Genomic DNA, 25,366 nt, shown 5'->3' with positions numbered 1-25,366 from the left:
AGAAGAAAAAAGAAAAAAAAAAAGGCTTGTTCTCACGCAATTACAGCAAACAGAAAAACAGATTCTCAAAAGCCACGAAATGAATGGAGCTGGGGACGTGCCTTGGTGGGAGAGGGCTTGCCTGGCATGAGAGGTTCCAGTTTTACCACCGGAGAGAAAAACGCGGAGAAGGCCGTATGAACCAGGCCTGACGGCACATGCCTTTGTTCTAAGCACTCAGGAAAGAGTTCAAGGCCACCCTGGGTTACATAGCAAGACGCTAAGACAACCACAAAAACACCAACGTGTAGCCTGCAACAAGACTTCCGGGCACGTGCCTGCTCAGAACAGCCTCGGCAGGGGCCGAAGGACTCCTGATCAGGAGCGCGAGGCCGGGACGAACGCGCAGACCCTGTACACCCGCCCGGCGTGCTGGAATAGTACCCGGCCAGGAAAAGGAGCCCAGCGCGTCCATCCATGCCGCCGCGATCGGGCCTTCAGGACATGGGTCTCTGTGAAGAGCCGGACAGACAGACACAGGTCTTCAGGTTCAGCCAGATGCTGGAACAGCTGACTGCCAGGGACTGGCAAGGAGAGGGGAGCCTGTTTCACCCCAAGATCTCCTGTGTGGGGCGATGGGAGAGGCCCAGGGGGCTGTGGGTGGTTGCAGAACAGTGAAAACGTCCTAGAGGCTGACACCGGAGGATTGCCGGGAGTGGGAGTGAAGCCTGGAGTTCCTCTCGGGGCAGCGTGGGGTACTGAGAACCTATCTCACACTAAAAGACAGACAGACAGACAGGGGTCCGCGGGCAGCGCCGGGGTGGGGAGGAGGAGGGTCTGGGGCAGAGGGCTAGCCTCAACCTCACAGTGGCTGCGAGGCCAAGTGCAGGGGAAAAAAACCGAATCCGGACACGCCTGGCGTGACGGGCGCTGCCCGCTCGCTCGCTCGCACGCTCGGGGTCTGGGAGGCTCCAGCAGGGTCTCCGCACATCCACCCCCCGGCCGGGCCGGGGCCCCGCGGGCGGCCTGCCCGTCAACGGCCCTAAGCCCGCCCCGCGCCTCCGACGCATGCGCCGTGGAGCGTGGGAGCCGGCCGCCCGCCCGCGCGGCCGACGTAGCGCAGCGCCCGCCTCCTCCGTCCTTTCTCCGGCCAGCGCCGGGGCGCCGCAGCGCGCATGCCCCTTGGCTGGGGGGGCGGAGCCTCGCGGGGAAGGTTCTCGCGAGACCCCGGCCCGCGATCTCGTGGCCGCCCCCTGCTCCCCGGCCTCCCGGCTGCAGCGCCGCGGCGTCGACTGCGCTCGGCTCCGGCGGCGGCCGCCTGCTCACCCCGGCTCGGCCGCCTTCCGCCGCCCGCCGGCCTAGGCCGCAGCCCCGGGCCCGCGCCGCGCCGCCCCCTATGGGCCCCGGCTGAGGCGCCGCCGCCGGCCGCGGAGCCCCGATGCTGGCCCGGAGGAAGCCGGTGCTACCGGCGCTCACCATCAACCCGGCCATCGCCGAGGGCCCGTCCCCCACCAGCGAGGGCGCCTCCGAGTGAGTGGGCGGGGCCTCGGGGCAGGGCGGGGCCAGAGGCTGGGGGCGGGGCCTGGCGGGAGGGGCGGGGTCCGCGGAGAAACTGAGGGAGAGGGGCGTGGCCGTGGGGGGCTAGAACAAAGCCCGGCGGGGGGCGGGGGCGGGGCCGCAGGCGGGAGGGCGGGGCCCCAGAGGTGAGACGTGTGGACTGACAGCCCTTTAGGTGGAGGGGAGGGGGCGGGGCCCAAGCCTGGAGGGGCGGGGCCTGAGCTGGAGGGGGCGGGGCCGTGAGCATCCAGGCCTTGGAGGAGGGGGTCCCGACAGAGTGACCGAGGGCCGCGGGAGGACAGCGGCGGAGGCAGGGTGGGGACGGTGACAACCCGACAGGACGGCTCTGCGGGTAACCTCTGGTGTCAGAGGGAAACTGAGGCCCGGGGTGAGCACGAAGAGGGGCCGGGCCTGCAGGGGTTGGGGCAGAGAAGGGGGAGCTGGAGAGGGACCGGGGGTGAGTGAGGGGTGAGGTCCTCCACGTGTGCGGGGGGCGTGGTTAGCGTGGGACAGAGGACGGGGTAGCTCAGGCCCATGAGGGGAGCTGGGGAGGCCGCCCTGGCTTGTGGGGGCCGGCGGGGCCCTGGTGAGGGGTGGGAAGTGGGCGGCGTCCCGGGAGGTGGGCATGGACGTTCCTGAGAGGGTCAGGTGGAGGGCGTCCATCACATAAGGCTGGATGTCAGGGTTTCCCGGGACGGGAGGGAGGGCCAGGCTGGGCTTGCAGAACTGAGAGGTGTCCCAGGTAGGACACCAGACCAGGGGACCCCCTGGAAGACGAGCCCGGGCGAGGCGCCCTCTCTGGAGTACCAGCGTGATGGGAGGACTCCCCACAGAACGGGGGAGTGAGGTTGGTGGGGTTACCGGAGAAATAGGGTGGATGTCGAGGGACCCCACAGGGTATAAAGGTGGCCTGGGGTGCTGTTCTAGGGAAAGGTGGGGGGGTTGTCAGTCTGGAAGCCAGTAATGACGTGCGGGCTGCCTGAGGTGTGGGGAGAGTGCCGGGGACCCGATCCCACGGGGAGGGGGCGTCAGCCGGGGAGGGGGCGTCAGCCGGGGAGGGGGCGTCAGCCGGGGAGGGGCGTCAGCCGGGGAGGGGGCGCCAGCCGGGGAGGGGGCGCCAGCCGGGGAGGGGGCGCCAGCCGGGGAGGGGGTGTCGTGCAGCCAAGGCTGACGGTGGAGCGACCTTTGGGAGCCTCGGGAGGTGGAGGACAGAGGAGCAGCCTGAAGGCCCTGAGGAACTCCAAGGGCTGTGGTGCGGCCTGGGGTCTTGAGAGGGTGACCAGTATATTCCCGTCCTTGGGTCTCACGGTGTGAGAGAACAGGGTGGGATGGGTGGGTGGCTTTTTGAGGGTCTCACTTCCCCACGGGTGAAGAGACAGAGTGGTGGAAACAGATTCTTTTTGTCGTCCCCCCACCCCCCAGACAGGGTCTCTCTGTGTAGCCCTGGCTGTCCTGAATCTCGCTCTGTAGCCCAGGCTGGCCTCGAACTCACAGGGATCCTCCTGCCTCTGCCTCCCGGGTGCTGGAAATAAAGGCGGGCGCCACCGCCGCCCGGCTGGCAACAGATTTCTTCATTGTAAAAGCCGAGCCCACGAGGCTGAGGCAGGAAGATCACCTAGCCACCCTAGGCTGCGGAGTGAGTTGAGGGGCGGTCTGGGTGGCTTTGAGACCCCATCCTAAACGATAGAGCCCCTGCCTAGAACCCCCGTGAGGGCTTGGCAGAGGTCCTGCTGGTGTGGGAGGCCGCAGGTGTGATGAGCACAGTCACACAGGTACCTCACCGGCGGCTGTGCCCGACAGGCCCTCCCTCTCAGGCCTGTGCTGGGCTGTACAGCTACGAAATTCTCTCAGCGAGGACCAGGTCCTGGCCTCGGCCTTGGCACACCCGGCCTCTGGCTCCTCCGCCTCCTTGGGTGTGTCCTGGCTTCTCTGGAGCCGCTTGTCACATCCTCCACCTGGGGATCCTGGAGTGCAGGCGTGGGGTCCGTGGCTCACCCTCTGCTCCTGGGGCTCTGCAGGGCGAACCTGGTGGACCTGCAGAAGAAGCTGGAGGAGCTGGACCTGGATGAGCAGCAGCGGAAGCGGCTGGAGGCTTTCCTTACTCAGAAGGCCAAGGTTGGCGAACTCAAGGACGACGACTTCGAGAGGATCTCAGAGCTGGGCGCTGGCAATGGCGGTGTGGTCACGAAGGCCCAGCACAGGCCGTCAGGCCTCATCATGGCCAGAAAGGTAAGGTGGTCAGGGTGGCATCCGTGCTGTCCTCAGCTTCCTGTCAACCGTGTCATGCTGGAGCAGGGTCTCACTGCGTAGCCCTGGCTGACTTAGAACACAGAGATTTCCTGCTCCTGCCAGATTCTCGGGCTGGGATGTGGTGTATTGGGGAGTGCTGGCCTAGCATGTACCAGACCCCAGGTTCTTCCTCATCCAAGACAAAACTGTTGCCAGGACCGGACTGTGAACTACTGACTGACAGCTAGAACAAGGCCACACATGGAGTCTGCATGTCTGTTACTCTGTGATGGTCTGTGGGGTAGCCTTGGCTCAGTGGGCAGAGGTAGGTTCATCCCTGGCACCACATAAGCCAGGCACGTGGTGCACGCCTGTTGTCCCAGGAGGATCAAGAGTGCAAAGCCATCTTCAGCTACATTCGGAGTTCCAGGCCAGCCTGGGCTACATAAGACCCTGCATGGAAAACTAAACAAGTCCGTCAGTCTGGTCTCGGGAGCATCAGGACTGCCAGGCGCGCACATGCTCACGGCGGAAGGATGGGTTCCGTCTGGAGCTGGGGATTGACCCGGCCTCGGTACGCCAGGCGAGCGCTGCCCCGAGAAGGAGCAGGCGAGTGTGACGATGGGTGTGCCCCGGGCTGGGGCCTCCGAAGAGCCCCGAAGACCACTCTGGAGCAGCACCCCGCTTTCCAGCTCCTGCTGGTTGGATGAGGCCCTGTCCTCCACGGTTCTGTCAGCCGCTTTTCTCTGGTGTGAAAGCTCAGCCTCGGCTTCGCCGACGTCACGGCCACAGGGAGGCTGCTGCGTGAGTGCACCCGGGCCCAGGGCTTTGGCCAGTGAGACGCAAGGGGCCCCGAGCTGTGCTCACTGCCTGTCTGCGGGTTCCTCGCCCTTAGTGCCGAGAGTCCCCTTGAGGTGTGGAAAGGCGAGGCTACAGCCAGTGGCCACAGCCGCACACCGGGATGCTGGTGTGTCAGCACATTTGGTGTTTCTAGAAGTCTCGCGTGGGCTGTGGAGCAAAGGGCACCACGTCTTCCCTGCCCAGCGTCCCCTGTCGAGAGTGTATCGCTGCACCCTGGAATCTGCCTGCCTTGTGCGTAGAACTATGGCACTCAAGAGGGCAGCAGGGGACCCTGAGGAGGGGGCCTGGGTCATTGTGGGAACCCAGGGGCTCCCTGACATGCTGGCCATATGAGAGGTGGAGAGCGTGGGGGAGCTGAGCCTCGGCAGACATCTGGATGCAGGTCACCCCTGTATGGAGCTACTTGGAGAGATCCACAGCGCCCCCTTGGCCGGCTCTGCCACGTGTGGTTATCTGCCACAGGGGACCATACAGAAGGCCCAACATGCCTGCACACTCCATTTCTGCCTTTGTGCCTGGTCCAGCGACATCCTTGACCTCCAGTCCCAGGCCCTTTGTGGCTTGAGCCGGGCAGGGTCACAGGACTCCAGTGGGCTGTAACACACCTGAGCTGCCAGCTGCTTCTCCACGGCAAGTGGCTTCTCTACCCGAAGTTTGTGTGACCTAGAAGCCACATCTCTGTGCCAACTGCTCCCTGGCAAGGGCAGCGTGTGCAGAGCTGTGTGCATGTGTGGTTGTTGGAAGTCCGTGGCTGACTCGTGGCACACTGAGAGCAAGGCGGGACCTGCGTCAGGATGGCATGCTCTTGGAAAGGCCCGTGCGCCGTGGGCCAGGCTCTGGACCGGCTGCTACGACGTTTGTCAGAGGTGGGGCCTGCTGAATCTGTTGTACTGGAACCTGCCCATCTTGCCTACTCTGCTTCTGGTCACAGAGGAAGTGACGCCCAACCCTTGCGTCCCATCTCTACATCTCCCTGATGGATGGCCCTGCTCAAGGGCCCCACGGTCAGCAGGGGACACATAGACACCTACAGTCGAGTCTGTACCGGGGGCAGTTCAGTGTTTTCCCGCAGACTCAGGTTCTCTGGGAAACTTCTGGGGCAGCAGAATCCGAGTGTCCAGGGCTGTGTTCAAGCTGCACAAGATGGCTGCTGTGATTTCAGACTGCCAGAGACACGTGGGCCGCCAGGCCAGGCCAGCGCAGTGCCAGCCGAACAGCCCCAGGCTGCTGTTCCCCATCCTGCAGGACTAAGGAGGTGGCAGAGAAGTTTCTGGATCAGGTGGATGGGTGTCGGCCTTGGGAGTCCCTCCTCCAGGCCCAGCCTGGACCAGAGATGTCCTTCCCAGTCGCCCAGGCTGGCTCCGGGTGTGCTCCATGCTCCCGTGGTTCCGGAGCACCGACTGCCGAGGCTGTGCCCGGAGCTCGGCGCTTCGGCATCCTGGCCTCCCAGTCGCTGCTGGCATCGCTCAGCAGCCACCCGGCGCTGGGAAGCAGCCCCGGTCCTGGCCTGCCCGCTCGGCGGTGGCAGTGGATGCCGCCACTGGGAGCTGGTAACACGCGTACCCGGCTCCTCATCGGGGTTGGCACACTGTGGGAGCTCCCCCGCACTGTCCTCCCCCAGTGCGTCCTCCTCTGCCTCAGGACCGCTGACGTCCCACAGGCAGCGTCAGGCATCAGTAATCCTACCCACGACACTGCGATGGAGAGCCTCCCTCATCTGCCGCCTTGCTGACTCGGAAGGCCTGATGCACGCTGGGTCTCTGCTGTGCCTTCACTTCTAGCTTGCCCAGAGTTCTCAGAGTGGACCTGGACCCCCACAGGTCCGTGTCCAAACACTTGGAGGTCCTGGGGCTGAGGAGAAGGCGTGGGCTCACCACAGTTGTTGGTTGGACCGAGTGTTGTGGGGGGGCCGGGTCAGGGAAGCAGGGGAGCAGGCCCTGAGGAGGCCCGGGCTAGCCTGGGCTGCTGTCCTAGCCTGCTTGAGCATTTGGGGTTCGGGAATGTTTGTGGCTCTGAGATGAGGGATGCTCATCCTTTGTGTGAGATACCATCTCTGCTACCTGTTTCTGTTGTGGTTTGGCCCGCTGTGCTTTTGAGGGAAGATCTTTTCTTTTTGTCTTTTGAGACAGGATTTCACTATGTAGCTGTGGTTATTTTAGAACTCACTGTGTAGACCAGGCTGGCCTCAAACTCAACAAAGATCCACCTGCCTCTGCTTCCTGAGTGCTGGCATTAAAGGTGTGTGCCATTGTGCCAGGCTGGCAAAGATCTTGCTCTGTTGCTCAGGCTGGCCTGGACTTCTCACTCCCCCTCCCCCTGCCTCAGCCTCAGGTCTGTGTCCCCACTGTGGGCTTCCGTTTTGTGGTTTTATTAATTTTGGCTCTTCGAGACAGGGTTTCTCTGTGTAGTCCTGGTTGTCCTGAAAAGTCACTCTGTAGCCCAGGCTGGCCTTGAACTCAGAGATCTGCCTGCTTCTGCCTCCCAAGAGCCAGGATTGAAGGTGTGCACCACCAAGCTCGGCTTGGTTTTAACTTAAAAAAGAAAACCAAACAAACCATAAAAAGCGTGTCTGTGGGTGCCCAGAGGCAAGAAGTGGGCACTGGCTCCTCTGAGGTAGATTTCCTGTGGCTGGGAGATCTGCATGGGTGCTGGAAACACTGCCCAGGGCCCCTGCCCGAGCTGCAGGTGCTCGTAACCACTGGGCCATCTCGGAGCCTGTTGGGTGGTTTTGAACCCGAGGGAGTAGATGGTTGGATTCCACTGAAACGGTGCCCGTGAACAGCAGGCTCTGACCGAGACACAGGTGCCCCTGAACCAGACCCTTCTCGGTGTGGGCCTGTGCTGGGATGCCCACACTGCATGGCCCCGGGAGAAAGGAGCACCAGGACGCCTTCCTTAGCCTGCTGAGATGGGGTGGGGCGGTGCTGGGCACCCCCATTCAGGACTAACGGGGGTCAGGCCTGGCGTACGGATCTTTGCAGGACCTACAGGGACCAGGAGGTCACAGGGTCACTTCCTACGCATCTCAGCTATGGCCATGGCCGGAATCACCCTCACCTGTCCTGAGCTCAGCTGGTGCTTGATGCCCAGTACCCTTCCCTGGGTGCCCTTGTGAAAAGACCTCCCTAGCCCTCCCTGACCACCCTTCCTGTGCACTAGCCACACCAGTGACACCTGGCTGCAGTTTCTCTGTGGGTCCCCAGCAGGCATTCCCACTGCAGCCCATCCCTCCCCAACCTCTGACCCCTGCCTTGTCCATGCAGAGGCTTCCTCTTATCTGCAGGATGCCCTCATGCATGGGCATGCCCTCCATGGCCAGCAGTGGGGCAGTGGTGGCCTCATTTTGTTTTCCCTGGTTCTGGGTGTGAGCCAGAGCCTGCCTTGTGGACCGTGGGATGTGCTGTGGACGAGGAGGGCCCCACGGAACCTAGGCCTGCCTTGCAGGCTCTGCCTGTGCTTCCTGCCTGGCCACACCAGCTTCCAGGGGGCACACCTGGCCTGTGGCTCCGACGGGCCTGGCCGTGGCTGCTCCCCACTGGGCGCCGGTTCCAGGCTTGTGGACTCTGGCTCTTCCTCATACCGTCTCTTCTGTGTGGACTCCTCTCTGGGAGGATGGGGAGCGGCTGAGTGATCACTGAGGCCTTGCTCTGGGACTGGCGAGCCTGGAGGAAGATGGGGTGCTGCTGTTGCCTGGGTGCATGGGTAGCTTGGTTAAACATCTTGGTTGACATGTAATTCACATGAGCATGGCGCATTTTCCTCCTTACAAGGATAGAATGGCTGTCCTCTTGTTTGTTTGTTGTTTGGTTTTTCGAGACAGAGTTTCTCTGTGCAGCCCTGGCTGTCCTGGATCTCACTCTGTAGCCCAGGCTGGCCTCAAACTCACAGCGATCCTCCTGCCTCTGCCTCCCGAGGGCTGGGATTAAAGGCGTGCGCTGCCGCTGCCCGGCCTACTTTCCCTGTTTTAAATCTTACTCTAGGCCGGTTTCCCCGACAGACTAGAACCCCGCATCCCCCGAGCTGGCCCCAACCCTCTCTGGCTCCCACTGCCCTTTGGGATTGGCCTGTTTGGGCATTTCCTGTGGAGTCCCTCCACACGGTGGGTCCGCTGTCCCCTGCTCATGTGAACGATATTCCCGCGCGGGCAAGCACGCGGTATGCCTGCCGTCCACCGGGGACCCGAGCGCCCACTCCAGGCACTGGGGACGGAGGCCATGTGGGCGGTGGCCTCCCTCCTCACAGGCACGCGCCCAGGGTTGGTCTGGGGGCTCGGTGGCCAGAGCGCCCCCTCTGACAGCCTCTTCCCCTCAGCTGATCCACCTGGAGATCAAGCCGGCCGTGCGGAACCAGATCATCCGGGAGCTGCAGGTGCTGCATGAGTGCAACTCCCCGTACATCGTGGGCTTCTACGGGGCCTTCTACAGCGACGGCGAGATCAGCATCTGCATGGAGCACATGGTGAGCGCCCCCCCCCCCCGCCCCCCCGGAGTGGGCTCCCACACCAGCTCTTGCTCGCTGTGGGATGGGGTTCCCGCTCCAGGAGCTGTTTGCCGTGCTCTGGGGTGCGGAGAATGCACCCAGGGGCGTGGGCCCCGCTCTCCTAGGAGCCGTGACCTCTCTCTCTCTCTCTCTCGATAACAGTCTGGGTGTCCAGACTTGGGCAGGGTGGAGGGTCGGGCCAGCCAGGGTGGCGGGCCAGGCACCAGACCCGTTTTGTATGGGAAGCAGGAAGTGGAAGTGAGCAAGACGCACCCAGCCCTCGGGAGCCCCTCACTGGCCTGTCCCTGTCCCTTCCTGAGCCCGCCCTGCTTGCCGCAGGGGGGAGCGCACTGGGTGTGGGGCCTTCTCCTACCCCTTCCCAGGGTGACTGGGGTCAAAGGCCTCCTGGTCCCCCACAGCCCAGCGAGGCTCTGCTGCAGGAGTGCTCCAGCCCGCAGGGACCTCCCACACTGGGCAAGGGTCGTACAGGAGGCTCCCAGAGGCAGGAGGGTTGCCTTGAATTTGAGGCCAGCTTGAGCTACGGAGCAAGGCTCGCTCTGTCTCTGAACAGAACAAAACCGAGCCAGGCGGTGTCGGTCCACCATCCCGGCACCAGGGAGGCAGGGCCGGCGGGTACACAGGCGTGCAGGGCCGCACGGGCGTCCCAAAGCCAAGGCCTGCTCTGCCCTCCTGCAGATGGAATCTGTTTTTTTTTTTTTTTTTTTTTGGATTTTCGAGACAGGGTTTCTCTGTGTAGCTTTGCGCCTTTCCTGGAGCTCACTTGGTAGCCCAGGCTGGCCTCGAACTCACAGAGATCCGCCTGGCTCTGCCTCCCGAGTGCTGGGATTAAAGGCGTGCGCCACCACCGCCCGGCTGGAATGTGGTTTTAAATCGTAGATCACCTGCCCGGTGTGTCCCGGGAGAAACTCTCCCTCGGGGTGGTGTTGGGCAGCCATGTGCTGGCCCTGGCCCTGGCCCACCTGCAGTTGTCCGGCTCCCCAGGGTCCAGTCAGAGACCGGTCCTCAGCTGGGGTTAGTGGCTCCTCCCCCTCCTCGACCTGTCACTCAGGTCACTCAGGGGAGGGTGCGGCTGTGGCCTCTGGTGCAGCTGTGGTGCCCACTTCAGCAAGACCTTGGGGAGGGCAAGATGATACCCAGGCCTAGCTGTGTCCGTGTGCGGGGCCTGGCCTTGGGCTGACAGGACCTCTGGTCTCCGCCCACAAGCTTGTGTGCATAGAGCTCTTGTCTGTGATCTGGAATGTTCCGGCCGCAGCTGGAATGTTGTCTGCCTAGTGCGGCAGAGCTGCACACCCCATACCTGGAGACCAAGGAGAAGGGGAGGAAGAAGCTGGGGTCCTGCCATCCCATCCACGGCCTTACTCCCCTCAGGACCACTTCAGGGGCCCGGCCACCTTCCCAGCGCCCCCTGAAGACCCACTTGTCACGTAGAGAAGCCGCTGTCGTGTGTCATGAGTGTGGCACCTGCTAGGGACCTGCTGGAGTCTTGAGCTGCACAGGGAGGGAAGGCAGGAGCCTTGAGGCTCAGTCAGTCTGTCAGTCTTGTTTGAGTCTTTCACAGAAAGTGGTGATGCTCTCTCGGGGATGTAGTTGGAGTTTTCTTTGCTGCCACCCAGCTCCCGAGCACAGACGCGGAGACGTCATAGTCATCACGAGTGCTCGGCTCTAGCGTAGTCTCGTCCCGCTGGCTCTCGTGCCTCAGTTTAACCTGTTTCTGCTCATCTACCTTTTGCAGCGAGGCTCCTCACCTTTGATTCTGTCTGTCCTGCTCTGTGTCGCCCCGCTGTCTCCACCCCAGCCTAAATTCTCCTCCCACTTAGTCTCCCTGCCTGGAAGTCCCGCCTTTACCTCCTCCCTCGCTATTGGTCATTCAGCTTTTTATTAGACCAGTCAGGTGCCTTAGGCAGGCCAGAAACAGCAGCACATGTCTCCATGGTGAACCGTGCACACATCTCCATGGTGAACCGTGCACACATCTCCATGGTGAACCGTGCACACGTCCCTCCATAGTGAACCGTGCACACATGTCTCCATGGTGAACCGTGCACACATCTCCATAGTGAACCGTGCACATGTCTCCATAGTGAACCGTGCACACGTCCCTCCATGGTGAACTGTGCACACGTCTCCATGGTGAACCGTGCACACGTCCCTCCATGGTGAACCGTGCACACGTCCCTCCATGGTGAACTGTGCACACATCTCCATGGTGAACCGTGCACACGTCTCCATGGTGAACCGGGCACACGTCCCTCCATGGTGAACCGTGCACACATCTCCATGGTGAACCGGTATCCCCCACCACTGTCATGGTGGCGGTCCCGAAGCCCTGGAGGCCACGCAGGGTCGGGCAGCAGCCTCCATCGCGCCCTGCACACTGACCAGGCTGTGATCATCCGAGCTCACCCCCAGACTCTCAGCCGTGCCTGGGGTGTGTGGAGCTGTCACACGCGGGAGAGCCTGGTGCGCAGTGGGGGGGGCCGGTCTGGCCTCGACAGGCAGGCCAGGCCCTCCTCAGCACCTCAGGAGTCAGCAGCCCGCCTCTGCCTAGCGCCCTCCAGTGTCACCCCGGTCTCGGTGTGGCACAAAGCCGAGGGCTCCGGGCCCTGCCCTGTGTGTCCCCCCAGCACTGTCGCTGGGGGCAGGGACCCTTTCTGCCCTCGTTTTCTGAGGTCCGGTTTTCCGCTGGTGATTTGGAAATGCACACAGGTGTGACAGCCTGGTGGCGGTTGCCCAGTGTCCTGGCCCAGCTGGAGGCAGGGCCGAGCCCTGGCGTGAGGCAGCCTACCCCAGGCGGAGGCTGTGAACCAGGCCGTCCCTTCCCACCCACGGGCTCGGGGGTCAGCACCGTTCCCCACAGCCCCTGGTGCAGGGCACTGCCTCTTGGCAGGTGCAGTGTGTCACCCTTACGCAAGGTCAGGGCTCTGCGGCCTCCTAGACCACACCGCCTGGGGCCTGTGGAAAGTGAAGGCTGCTGGGGGCCGGGTCCCCCATTCCTCCATCCCCGACCCCCTGGAGCCGAGGACCAAACCCAAGGCATTGTACTTGCTAGGCCAGCGCTACCCCAGCCCGGCCCCCAGCCCGGCCGGGTTTCCCGACAGCAAGGCTCAGCTGCTCTCGGCTCTGTGTGCAGGACGGCGGCTCGCTGGACCAGGTACTGAAGGAGGCCAAGCGGATCCCCGAGGACATCCTGGGGAAGGTCAGCATTGCGGTGAGTTCGCAGCTGCTGCTGTCCACCGGCAGCCCCTCCCTAGCAGACGAAGCAGGTCACGTCCCAGGCCATTTGGGGTCCTCTGCTAGCCCCTCCATGACGACACCAAGCTGGGTATGGAGGTGTGCACCACCCAGCATCAGGAGACGGGTAGCGTGATCTGCACAGAGTTCAGGTCAGCTGGGACCACAGGAAACATGACCGGCCTGCTGCCACCCACCGGCCATCTCAGCAGTTGGGGGCCAAGGCAGAGGGTTGCAGTGAGGCTGCCCTCGGCCCTGCACTGCAGACAGTGGCCTGGGCTGAGGACCGATGTGTCACCTCTGCCGTGGCACTGTCCTCCCGTGGCTGGGGAGGTGCATTGCAGCCTAGGGCTGGTGCCCTCGGCACAGAGGCGACCCAGCTGTGACCAGATGTGGGGCCACTGTGCTGCTTCCCTGCAGGTGCTCCGGGGCCTGGCGTACCTCCGGGAGAAGCACCAGATCATGCACAGAGGTGAGCGTGCTCGGGCTTGCGCGGGTGGGCTGCAGCAGGCATGCACAGAGGTGAGCATGCTCGGGCTTGCGCGGGTGGGCTGCAGCAGGCATGCGCAGAGGTGAGCGTGCTCGGGCTTGCGCGGGTGGGCTGCAGCAGGCATGCGCAGAGGTGAGCGTGCTCGGGCTTGCGCGGGTGGGCTGCAGCAGGCATGCGCAGAGGTGAGCGTGCTCGGGCTTGCGCGGGTGGGCTGCAGCAGGCATGCGCAGAGGTGAGCGTGCTCGGGCTTGCGAGGGTGGGCTGCAGCAGGCATGCACAGAGGTGAGCATGCTCGGGCTTGCGCGGGTGGGCTGCAGCAGGCATGCGCAGAGGTGAGCGTGCTCGGGCTTGGGCGGGTGGGCTGCAGCAGGCATGCGCAGAGGTGAGCGTGCTCGGGCTTGCGCGGGTGGGCTGCAGCAGGCATGCGCAGAGGTGAGCGTGCTCGGGCTTGCGCGGGTGGGCTGCAGCAGGCATGCGCAGAGGTGAGCGTGCTCGGGCTTGCGAGGGTGGGTTGCAGCAGGCATGCGCAGAGGTGAGCGTGCTCGGGCTTGCGCGGGTGGGTTGCAGCAGGCATGCACAGAGGTGAGCGTGCTCGGGCTTGCGCGGGTGGGCCGCAGCAGGCACAGCCTTACCCCTGCCCTGTCTCCAGATGTGAAGCCCTCCAATATCCTGGTGAACTCTCGTGGCGAGATCAAGCTGTGTGACTTCGGGGTGAGCGGCCAGCTGATTGACTCCATGGCCAACTCGTTTGTGGGGACACGCTCCTACATGTCTGTGAGTGTCCTGGCCCTCTGCACACATCCCCAGTGGGGTCTGTGGTCGTGTGTGGCCCTGTCCTGTGGCTGCCGTCCCCAGCTCTGTTCCTGTCTCCTCTCCGACAGCCAGAGCGGCTGCAGGGCACGCATTACTCTGTGCAGTCAGACATCTGGAGCATGGGACTGTCGCTGGTGGAGCTGGCCATCGGGAGGTACCCCATCCCCCCACCTGATGCCAAGGAACTAGAGGCCAGCTTTGGCCGGCCTGTGGTCGATGGTGCGGATGGAGAGCCTCATAGCGTCTCGCCGCGGCCCAGGCCGCCTGGACGCCCCATCAGCGGTACGGGACAGGGCATCTAGCTGGGGAGGGGTGGGGTGGGGAGGGGACCAGCTGTCCCCTGAGCAGGGCATGCTGTGGTCAGCAGTCCTCAGATGGTCCTGGGCTTCCTGGGGACAGAGCTGGAGGCAGTATGCGCCTCACCCCTTGGTCGGCAGCACCTGTCGCTGCGACGGAGACCTGGAAGCCGCACTCTGGGTCAGGCCTGGCCAGCTGCTGGGTTTCCCACATTTCCTCGGGGAACGAGTAAATGGGGGCTGGGAATAGAGGGAGCCAGACGCTGCCAGAAGCCTGCACTCAGCCCAGTGACATCCCCGGGACAGGGCCTCGGCTGGCACAGGAAGTGCGGACCAGCTGCCAGGGCTCCCGGGTAGACGTCCAGCCCTTCGAGTGGCCACCTTGGCCACTGAGGGTCAGGGACAGAGTCCTGATGTGGGACAGAGCCTCTGCAGAGGGCCGGGTGCTTCTTGGGGTGTGGGTGTCTTTGTAACTGCTGGAACAAGACGTAAACACTGAGCTTGCTTCCTGGAGACCCTGCCGCCCAGTGGTTAGCACTTCCAGAGATGAGAACAGCCAGACGTTCTAGCTGGTTCTAGAACATTTGACCACCCCTACAGGAAGTCACATTCACATACGCTATCACCTGGCCTCCAGTCCCCTGTGGACATTTCCTATCAGGGAGTCCACACTGACCGTGTGGCACAGTGTCTGGGGAGGTCCCTGCATGTCTCGGTGGCCAGTGTGACTGTCATGTCTTTAATGGGCGGAGCCCTCCCTGCCCTGCACCCCACGCTGGCTGCTCACCCTGACACTGGATTGCAGGGCATGCTCCCAGCTGCCCCCTTGGTGACACCAGGCTAGCTCACTAGCCAGCACCTTCCCAAAGCAGCACCCTGTGGCAGGACGGCAAACCGCACAGCTCAGCTGCTGCCACCAGGGCCTCATGCTGTGCAAGGTCACTTCCCTGTCCTTGCTCAGTCTCCAGGCTCCACCACCCCACCCCACCCCCGCCAGGCCTGCAGAGCGCCAGGGGCCGTGGCTGACTGGGCTGGAAGCATCCCCAGGCAGATCGGCAATCCCTGGGACAGATCTGCAGGGGCGCAGGACTGAGGGCGGGCAGGGCACCCTCTTAGGTTTTACCCCCGTTACCTGTCCTTTGTCCTGCCCAGTAGGTCATGGGATGGACAGCCGACCTGCCATGGCCATCTTTGAGCTGCTGGACTACATCGTAAATGAGGTGTGTGCCCTTGGCCTTCGGGCGCTTTGGTCGGGGAATTAGCTGGCCAGTGTGGGTGTTGCCTGGGGAAGGAAACGGTAGCCCTGTCGCAGATCCTGTGGGCCGGGCACCTGGAGGCCCCGCTTAGTAAAAGCCAGTCAGGTGTGGCCAGCGGGCCTGTGACCCCAGCTCCTCAGAAGCTCAGGCGGGAAGCTGTGAGTCGAGGTCAGTGTGGGCCAGCCTGGGCTAGTACTGCGGCCATCTCCATAGGAGGAGGGTTGAGGGCTTGGAAGAGCTGCCTCGAATCCCCCAGTGCGGGCTGGTTTATAAACCTCCTCAGGAGCACACATGGGAGGTGAAAATTTCCCAGAGCCCTCCATTCCCCTGCCTCCTCCAGGGGGAAGTCAGATGCTGCCCTCAAGTTTGGCTTCAGTTTGCTCCTAGGGCAGACTTGCTTCTAACCTAGTACCCTTGTGCCAGAGAATGAGACAGGAGGATGGCCTCCAGTTCAGTCACATAGTGATTTCCAAATCAATCTTAGCTACACTGGGAGACCCTTACTCAAAAGGTCGGGCAGCTGATAATGGAACAAAAATCCAAGCAGGTCTCCGAAGGGGCCAAGGTCATGTGTGGGTGAACATCTCCAGGGGCGAGGGGCCCTCCTGGCCGCCTGCGACTGCCTGGGTGGGGGGTGGGGTGTCGCCTGTGACAGGGCTGCCACTGTTCCTGGCGGTGACTCGCTCCGCCAGCGAAGCTTCTCCCAGGAAGTCCTGGGGCCACCCTTCCCGGAAGGGCTCGGCCTGTCCACGGGCGTCCCCGCCCGCCCGCCGCCCGCCGCCCACTTGATAGTGTTGAGGAGCTGAACTGGAGGAGCCCAGCACCGGGAGGGGCGTGGCCAGCGTGGCTGCAGCCACCCCAGTGACCCCTGCCTGTCCTCCCCAGCCGCCTCCCAAGCTGCCCAGTGGCGTGTTCAGCCCCGACTTCCAGGAGTTTGTGAATAAATGGTGAGGAGGGGCCCTGGGGTGGGGAGACGGCCCCACACTCCAGCCGCGGGCTCCCGGGCCACTGGGCAAGCGGGGGGCGCACGGTGTCCCCATAAATATTCAGGATCCACCGCCTGTGGGCTGGGGCCTGGGGGTCCACCCAGTGGACATCTGAGGGGTTAGCTGTGGGGGAGGGGGGCGGGGGTGCACTCCTGATATCCCAGCACTCTGGAGGACAAGGTCACTCTGCTAGTGAGTTCAAAGCCAGTCTGGTGGACATAAGACCCCAAAATAATAAAAATCAAAGGTGTGATGGGCAGACCCCCCCACACACACACCTTTGAATCCTGAGCTGTAGCTACTGAGTGACATTCCCATCTTGTCGTCCCCCCCCCTCCATGCCAGCCTCATTAAGAACCCAGCGGAGCGGGCGGATCTGAAGATGCTGATGGTGAGTGGAGAGGTGACCTAAGCCCGGGGTCCTGTGGGGCTGTCCACATGGCCACATCATGCTGCCCAGAGGCCACCTCCACCCCAGCCACCAAGGCCCGGGCCCCCTGTGAGGCTGGGATTGTCTGTGACGTGCAAATGCTCTTGTTTGCCTGCACCCTGGACACCCCCTCCTCTCACGGGGTGGGACTGAGGGCAGAGCTCAGCACTCCTGCTGGACGGGCCTAATCTGCTTTAAGAGCCATCTGTCTGTTTCTTAGGCCCCTGAGAAGGACAACCATGCTAGTCGTAGCTTGTGCATCCCTGTCCACTCCAGAGATGGACACAGGTGCCTGAGCTGGGTATGGGGGTGCGTGCCTGCCACGCCACACGGGGCAGCCAGCCTAGGCACACATGCATTTTCCTGGCATGCAGGAAGTTCAGGTACAAGGATCAAATTTCAAGGTCGTCTTTGCGTAGATTAAAACTAGCCTAGACTACGTGAGACTGTCTCAGAAAGAAAAAGCGACTAGGTGGTGGCGCACGCCTTTAATCCCAGCACTCTGGAGGCAGAGACAGGTGGATCTCTGTGAGTTCGAGGCCAGCCTGGGCTACAGAGTGAGATCCAGGACAGCCAGGGCTACACAGAGAAACCCTGTCTCAAAAATCAACAGTGACAAAAGAAGAAATTCAAGACAGAGGAGTGGGGTGTCCTTGCTCCCCTGTGATCAGCCCATGGGCCCCTGTGTCCTCCTGTTTCCCACCCAAGCCTGCCCTTGAAGGAGGCGGCAGCCTGCCCAAGCACACCCTCACCTAGTCTTGGGGTGCTGCTGCTCTGAGTGGAGTTGGTGCCTGGAGCAGGTAGAGGCCAGGGATACCCCACAGAAGACACCCAGGTCACCTGAGCAGGGCCGGGTCCCAGGCTGCCACTGACGCCCCGCCTCTTTCAGAACCACGCCTTCATCAAGCGCTCCGAGGCGGAGGAGGTGGACTTCGCGGGCTGGCTGTGCCGAACCCTGCGGCTGAAGCAGCCCAGCACACCCACGCGCACTGCAGTGTGACAGCCGTCGCCCGGCGGCTCCGTGTCCTTGTCCCTGCTGGCACGGTGGCCACCTGTGGGGACGGTGATGCTGTGCTGTGGCCGGGGACCTGCTTCCACGCGTTTGAAAAACCAAACAATGGAGAGAGAAAGCTGCCACTGTGCTCCTGGCCCATTGCTCGCGCGGCCGACGGGGAGGGGGGAGCAGGGGTCCCCCCCGCCCTCCTCCAGGCCTCCTCCCCAGCAGAGGGTGTGGGAGCAGGGTCCCTCCTGCGCCCCGTGGGCTCCAGGGAGCGCCGCTGGTGATCCGGCCCGTGCGGAGCTGACTGAGCGTCCCGCACAGGAGTACCCACTGCTCTGGGGGTGGAGTCTCCCCACAAGGGCTGGCTGGCCTTGTCACCTGCGTCACCCACAGAGCAGAGTCACACTCGGCCACAGTGGGCTGTGAGCGAAGTGGAGAGGCCTCTTCCAGTTCTCACAGCCCAAGGCTGCTGAGGCTGGAGCATACCCTCCAACACTTGGACAGGTCACATGTGCTGATGCGGACACAGGGTCTGAGCCACACATCACTGTCCCCCAAAGTTCTCCGCAGACACTGCTGGGGTTCCCCACAGCTCAGCTGCAGAGCCCCGATTGCTAGGAATGGGAGACGGCCTGTGAGGGGCCGGAGACGGGAAGTGTGCAGAGCAGCGGGAGCGGGCTGGCCTCCACCTCGCTGACATGAGCTGCATCCCATGAGTCTTGGGGAGGCCTGTGCTACCCAAACACTGGGAAGGCTGAGGCAGGGGGATGACAGGTTCTAGACCAGCCTGGGTTACCTAGTGAGATCACATCAGGAATCACATCACAGAAGTGCTAGGGTCACACTATTGAACGTTTCTTGTGTTTTTCCGGACAGGGTTTCTCTGTCAGCCCTGGCTGTCCTGGATCTCACTCTGTAGACCAGGCTGGCTTTGAACCCAGCGATCTGCCTTCCACACCTGCCTTTGTGATGGAGACACCAGGTCTCTGTAGCCCAGGCTAGCCTGTGAATTGAATTTCTGAGTGCTGCAGTGCGGACATGAGACACCCAGCAGCCTTTGCTCCCCTGTCCCTCCTACCCACTGTTCTTAGTTGTTGTTTTTGATGCAGGGTCTCTTTACATATCCCTGGCCGTCTTGGAAGTTATTAGGTAGACCAGGCTGGCCTTGACCTCACAGAGATCTGCCTGTCTGCCCACCTCCCCAGTGCCAAGGTCAAAGATGTGCACCTCACCTTGCCAATTCATGTTTGAGGCAGAGAGAGCCCAGGCTGGCGTCTAACCCTGCCCTCACCTCCCCGGTGCTGGGGTGGACCCAGGGCCCCCGGCAGTTCTCAGAGCCTGGGTCAGGAGCACCTGGGCCAGCAGTAGCCTGTGGCCACTGGTGGACCCTGTTGGCTTTAAAGTGGTCTGTCTCTTACCCTGGAGCATGCTGCGCAGACCAGAGTGGCCTCTGCTGTCCGATGCTGGCAATTCCCAGAGACCAGTGACCCCCAGCCCGTCCACCTGCCATGGCCTTCACCTGGCCTGCCGCTTCAGGATAGGGCTAGCTGGCTGCTGTCCAGATGTTTCGGTGGCTGCAGCTGCCCTCAGCCCCAGCCCCAGCCTTGATTGGACTGGGGTTCCGTGTTTGTGCAGGCATGCATGGGGGCCTGAGTTCCGATCCCACCTGCACATCAGTGCCCGTGTGTGTCTGAACCCTCGGTGTTGGAGGGCACAGGTGGCCCAGTGGCCAGCCAGTCCCACTGAGTGAGTGTCAGCTTCAGTGAGACCCTGTCACAAGGAAGGTGGGCCTGTTGTAGTGCCGCGTGCTACCTTAGTCCCGGCACTCGGAGGCCGAGGCAGTCCGATCTCTCAGGTTGGGGGGCAGCTGACTCAGGTCACCCAGGGCTACACAGCCAGATGCCGTTAGAAACAAAACCAAAGAGGTGCAACGTTACCGAGACCCTTGTGCGCGCCGCTGGCCTCAGTGTTCATGCACTTGCACACACAATACAACCGGGCTCTGCTGGGTGAGGTGGCTCTCACTTGTTACCCTAATGCTAGGAAAGTGGGGCAGGAGGATTGCCCCAAGTGTGAGACCTGCTTACACTGAGACAGTCTCGGGCGTTAACCAGTTAAGACCAAGACTCGGAGGCCGTGGCGCCTGACTTATTTTAGCACGTGGGACATGTATGCTGGAGGTTCTGTCCTGGTTTACATACAGGGGGATAGCCTCAGCTACATGGCAGAAAGCCAGAGAAAGTGGTGGTGTGATTGTTCCCCCAGCTGTCGGTAGCTTTCAGTGTGAGAAAACTGGTGTCTGCTGGGACCCTTGGCCAGTTAGGGACATGGACGTACGCAGAGCTCTAGCCTGGGGATTCTTGGTACAGCTCCCTAGGCCCCTCCAAAGCCAGTGACAGCCCTTGGCCAGTGTTCCCGAGTCTCCTGCGTCCAGACTCTGGGACCCAGTGCAGTGTAGGTACACAGGCAGGACCTGGAAGGTGGGCAGCAGCCCCACCCCACAGAGCCCAGATGTGGTATCAGCGGCTTCCCAGAAGGCAGGCTGGCTGCAGCCTCCCTCCTCCCTGCCCTGCCCTCCCGGAGCATCTACAGTCCAAGTGGCTCTGGGCACAGACGCAACCCATTCCTGGGTCACCATGGCTCCAGACCGGATGGCAGTGTGGCTCTGGTTTCCACCAGCTTCCAGGGAAAGGAGGGGCCTGTAGGGCCATTGGGTCTCTGGGGACAGAGGCAGGTGAGGGAGGAGCCTGCCTCACTGGGCGACCGCCCAGGGCTGTCACTCGTTCCCAGACTGTGCCCACAGGTTTACGCTGGCTCACTGGACAGCTGGGGACATAAAGGACGGAGTTCTGCTGCGATATCAAGCAGGCCTCACAGTTCAGGACCCTGGGGGAAGGCTGGTACCCTGCCTGCCTCAGTTTCCCTGTCCTTAAAGATTGAAGGACACCGGGCGGCGGCACCTCACACCTTTAATCCCAGCACTCAGGAGGCAGGGCCAGGTGGATAGCTGTGAATTTGAGGCCAGCCTGGGCTACAGAGTGAGATCCAGGACAGGAACCAAAACTACACAGAAACCCTGTCTTGAAAAACAATATCTATGTATTATATATAATAATTATATATGTAATATATATTAATTAAAGGACATAGCTTCTGAGAACAGAATCTTGGACCCAGCCAAGGTCCCATATAGCTCAGGTTGCCCTCCACCTCACTGTGTTGCTGAGGATGGCCTAGCAAACACCAGGCCAGGTGTTGGGTATGGAACCCAGGGCCACCTCCTCCGACTAGGTGACCACTAGCCACTGAGCAATAACCCTGCACATCTTGTCTTTTGGCTTGTTTTAAGAGCGTCTATGTAGCCCAGGCTGGCCTCAAACTCAGTGAGATTCGCCTGGTCTTCCTCCTGAGTGCTCAGATTAAAGGTGTGACCACCATGTCCAGCCCTAAATTCCGTTTTTATCCCCTGCTGCCTTTGTACCCCAAGAAGTAGGTAGACGGGTTCCGTCGGCTCAGCCTGGAGCAGATGGAGCAGGAGTTGCAGGACCTGCCCTGTTGATGTCATGCTCCCCTCAGGGGAGCTGATGGCTCCCCTGACCTCACCCCGGCTCCCACAGCCCTGCTCCTCACTTTTTGGAGCACAAATAATTGGGGCTCTTCTTCAGGGGACCCTAAAAAACAGAATCACTCTCGGAGCCTACTGAGCCACAGATAGACCCCCCTGAGAGCGGAGGACTGGTGGAGTCCCCACGTGAAGACAGCTGGGACCTGGCATTGGTGGCGCGCACCTTCCCAGCACTTGCGAGGTGGAGGAAGGAGTTCCCACCCATTTTCGGTACATACTGAGCTGGAAGCTAGCCTTAGCTAGACCTTGCCTGGGGTTGGGGAGTAGGTGTTATGGTGTGCATCATTAATCCCAGCACTAAGGAGGCAGAGGCAGGTAGATTCTGAATTGAGGCCAGCCTGGTCTACAGAGCGAGTTCCAGGGCAGCCAGGGCTAGCTACACTGTCTCAAGTGGTGTGAGATGTGCTGCTCCTGGCTCTGAGGTGGACAGTGGCCTTGCAGCACCAAGAGAAAGAGCCACCTCGATGGCCATTGATGCTGGCCTGTAATTTCGGGATTCGGAAGACTGAGACGGAAGAATTGCCCTGAATTCTAGGCCAGGCTGGGCTGTGGAGAGAGTCCCTGTTTCAGAAAATAAACACATCAGGGATTGGTGAGTTGGCTCTGTCTGTGAAGTCCTTGCTTTGCAATCGTGGATCCTCAACACCCACATAAAAAGCCAGGCGCCATGGAGACTGAGGCAGGAGAAGCCCTGTGCTCACCAGCCAGGCTGCTGAGGGAATCCACGGGCTCCACGTGAGAGACCCTGCCTACGCTGCTGGCGTCCGTGCACACGCAAGAAAACAAAGATCGCTGCTGCATGTCTGCCATCCTTGTGTGGACCCTGACTGGGACTGATGTGCAAGTCTGCAGGGCACAGCTCAGAACGTGTTTCTCCTGCGTCGGAACAGTGGGGGACTTTCGTACAAAGGCTTTGGCCTGTGCCTCAAGTAGTGTCCTCCCTCGGGCCTCGGGGAAAGTTAGGGTTTTTGGGAGATCATTTGTTTTTTAGTAATTTGTGTATGGGCGCGTGCACATGTGTGCATGCACGTGTGCGCAGTGCTTGCAGGGGCCAGAAGACAGACTCGGATCCCAGGAGCTGGAATTGCAGGTGATTGTGAGCTCCTGATGTGGGTGCTGGTAACCAAATTTGGGTCCTTGCACGAGTTCCAAGTGTCCTAACTGCTGGGCTATTCAGCCCTAACCCCGCTTTCATTCATTCATTCATTTTATTTTTTATTGCTGTTTGATTTATCATTTCCATTTATCTATTACAGGACAGCTCTTGGGAGTCCCTTTACCATGTAGTGCTCAAAGCTTGAGCGTGGGTCCTCAAGCGCCTCACCTGCTTAGTCATCTCCACGGCCTCTTGGGGCCTCGGCTCTTGACTACCCAGTCCCTGCTTCTCCTTGGGTTCCCCACACGTAGGAGACGCGGGGATCCCCCTTCCTGTGTCATGGGCCTCAGCCTTTGCTTCTTCTGTTCTACCACATGGGGTCCTGTGACCCACCATGCAGGGCAGCCAGTGGGGGCTCCGAGAGCCTCGGTTCCATGGGAGCTGGGCTCGCTGTGACCCAGCTCCAGGCGCCTGGAAGAAAATGGTGCAGAGATCGGGCAGCCCCACATCTCATGGTTGGGACTTCAAGGGAGGTGTGCTGTCTCAGATCAAGCCCACAAGAAAGAGCCGGAAGTGCAGGAGGAAGCCCCAGCATGGTGTGGACCCAGCCCCCCCAGCCCTCTTCCTCTTCCATCTCAGTGTGCCCCAGCCAGCAGCCCCGTCTGTCCCTTTAGCTGGGAGTCCTCTGAGGGGGGAAATGGAGCCAGCCCAGCCAGGAGGGGCGGGGTCTGTCGCCTGCACTGGACAGCTTTCTGTAGGGCTTGAGTACATATTTATCTATTTGTTTATTTAACTTACTCGTGCGTTACAGAGGATAGACCACCCCAGGGCCTTAGCACGTCACAGATAAGCACTGAGCGACACCTCCAAGCTCACTTCTTGCATATGAATGCATGACTGCATTTTTATATGTTTATAATTGGTTGAGTTTTGGAGACAGGGTCTCACTATGTAGCCCAGGCTGGCCTTGAACTCAGAGTGCCACCATCTTTATGTGACTTCAGGGACTTGCCCCCTAGCCCCCAAGCTTGGCAGCAAGTGACTTAACCTGCAGGTCATCTCCTACCCTCCAAGTCTCCCTGAACTTGACACTCCCGGTCCTTCCAGGCGGGCCAGTCAGTCCCAGGAATCCCCATGCCTGCCTGCCCCTCCCAGTGCTAGGGTTACAGGGGCAGGAGTTTTCACCCCTCAGCTTTTTCTGTGTGTGCCGGGGATTTGAACTCTGGTCTTCTTGCTTGCATGTGCTGGGGGTGGGAGGTCGGGGCTTCCACTGAGGGTAACAGAATGTTCTGGAATCGTCGCGCCACCCTGACGACGTGTGAAAATGAGTTGACTGAGTCCTGAGTGTTTAGAGAGTCAATAGTGAGCTCTCCTTCCACAAAGCCCCGCCCACCTGCTCTGTGTCACACTCGCCTGCTCTGCCCAGGTGGCCGGCTTTTGCGCTGTCACCTGACACAGCACCTGTCCAGGCGCGATCGGGCCCCAGGGGGGCGCTAGGGCACCCAGGAACGTGGGTGTGTTGTCCCTGGCTGCCCGCCAGGCTCACCCAGGGGTGTGTCTGTCCCCAAGGCCTGGGGACCAGGTAGGCAGGCCAGGCCCGGTCCCCACCTGCAGGAAAGGACGTGGGGGTGGGGCGCGGTGGGCGGGCCGAGCAAACACCGGGTCTGGGACGCAGGTGCTGAGTCCCTGGGGCGAGATGCACAGTGCGTGTGTGTGTGTGTGTGTGTGTGTGTGTGTGATGTGCGTGTGAGTCTCTGTGTGTGTGTGTTAGTGTGCGAGTGTGTGTGTGTCTCTCTGTGATCGTGTGTGTGTGTCTGTGTGTGTGTGCGTGTGTCTGTGTGTGTGATTGTGAGTGTGTGTGTCTGTGATCGTGTGTCTGTGTGTGTGTGATTGTGAGTGTGTGTGTTGAGCCAGGGTCTCTCCCCTGGCCGTCCGGAACACCCAGGGCAGTCCTGAGCGTCGTCCGTCCCGCGGACTCTGGACCGAGCGCGTCCCTGGCCGGGAGACTTGGGTGACCCACATCCTGTTCTGCTGGGGACGTTGCCCCGCCCCTCCCACTGGGCGGGGAGGGACTTTTGGGGGTGGGGACCGGCCACACTTCCTAGAAAAGTCACTGGATGGGAGCCCTGGGCACCCCACCCGCGCACGGGGCGACCCCGAGCCTCGGGACGAGTCTCTCCGCCTCAGCGCCACGTGGGGAGAGTTTGACCTTGACCCCTTAACCTTGGCGCGGAGGGCCGGGGGGGGGGGGGCTGGGCGAGCCGAGGGGCGGGCGGGCCGGGGGCGCGGGCGGGCGCCCTGCACCTGCTGCCCCAGCCCTGCCTCCCGGTCCCTCTCTCTCCACGGCCTGAAACTGAAACCGCGGCAGCAAAGTGAAACCGGAGCCCAGGCCCGGCCGGGGGGACAGCGCGGCAGCCGGCCCACGTGGCAGGCGGCTGCGAGGGGCGCACCGGACCGGGCGCGGCTCCCCCTACCTGGCCGCCGGGGAACCCGGGCGGCTCCCGATCGCCGCATAGTCGGGGGCCGACCTCACTCATTTGGGGGTCCTCTTCAGTCCCCACCGGTCACCCCAGATGGGAGAATTCACGTTTCCTTCCCAGCGAGGCCGCAGGCCGCCGTGCACGGTTCCGGGGAGGGCGGCGAAGACCCTGAGCGGGGAAGGAAGGAGGAAAAAGAACCGCAGCATGCAAGACTCCAGCTAGACTCCAGCCAGCTGCTCTGCACCGTGGCCGCCGGGCCAGGCATAGGCGCTGATGCATCTGGGACCTGCAGGGTGCTGGGCACCGTCCCGGGCCTCCACACACCTTGCAGGCGGCTCCCAGTCACCTGTCACCAGGCATGGCTGAGCTTCTCCAGGCTCTTGGCCCCAGGGGCCCCACCGCAGAGTGGAGAACGGAGGGGGGGGGGAGGCCATTTGCCAGGGCATGCCCGAGTGAACACAGCCCTCTCCACCTTCCCTCGACGCGGTGGTAGTCCTCCCCCGCCACAGGGTCTCGTGTAGCCCAGGCTGGCTCAAA

At 62.0% G+C, this 25,366-nt stretch overlaps 1 protein-coding gene and 1 long non-coding RNA gene across 3 annotated transcripts; both read left to right on the top strand.

The window, feature by feature from the left end:
• The first annotated feature begins 1,284 nt into the window (after nt 1-1,284).
• Nucleotides 1,285-17,763, top strand: Map2k2 (mitogen-activated protein kinase kinase 2). Of its 2 annotated transcripts, none has more exons than XM_042267196.2 (11): nt 1,285-1,509; nt 3,555-3,765; nt 8,938-9,084; nt 12,257-12,334; nt 12,778-12,829; nt 13,497-13,621; nt 13,729-13,942; nt 15,109-15,176; nt 16,098-16,159; nt 16,544-16,589; nt 17,518-17,763. In XM_042267196.2, the coding sequence occupies exons 1-11, from the start codon at nt 1,418-1,420 to the stop codon at nt 17,626-17,628; spliced, it is 1,206 nt and encodes a 401-aa protein (XP_042123130.1). In that variant the 5' UTR covers nt 1,285-1,417; the 3' UTR covers nt 17,629-17,763. The 2 variants fall into 2 exon arrangements, with proteins under 2 accessions (XP_042123130.1, XP_006978210.1); XM_006978148.3 differs by having other exon boundaries at nt 1,287-1,509; nt 15,112-15,176.
• Nucleotides 17,764-23,742: 5,979 nt separating this feature from the next.
• On the top strand, nt 23,743-25,026 carry LOC143270088 (uncharacterized). The gene is made up of 2 exons (XR_013047012.1): nt 23,743-23,931; nt 24,950-25,026. It is a non-coding gene; the product is annotated as an uncharacterized LOC143270088 (long non-coding RNA).
• Nucleotides 25,027-25,366: the final 340 nt, after the last annotated feature.

This window comes from Peromyscus maniculatus, chromosome 22, assembly GCF_049852395.1.
Source record: "Peromyscus maniculatus bairdii isolate BWxNUB_F1_BW_parent chromosome 22, HU_Pman_BW_mat_3.1, whole genome shotgun sequence".
Lineage (NCBI taxonomy): Eukaryota > Metazoa > Chordata > Mammalia > Rodentia > Cricetidae > Peromyscus > Peromyscus maniculatus.
This window is presented reverse-complemented; position numbering and strand designations above follow the sequence as displayed.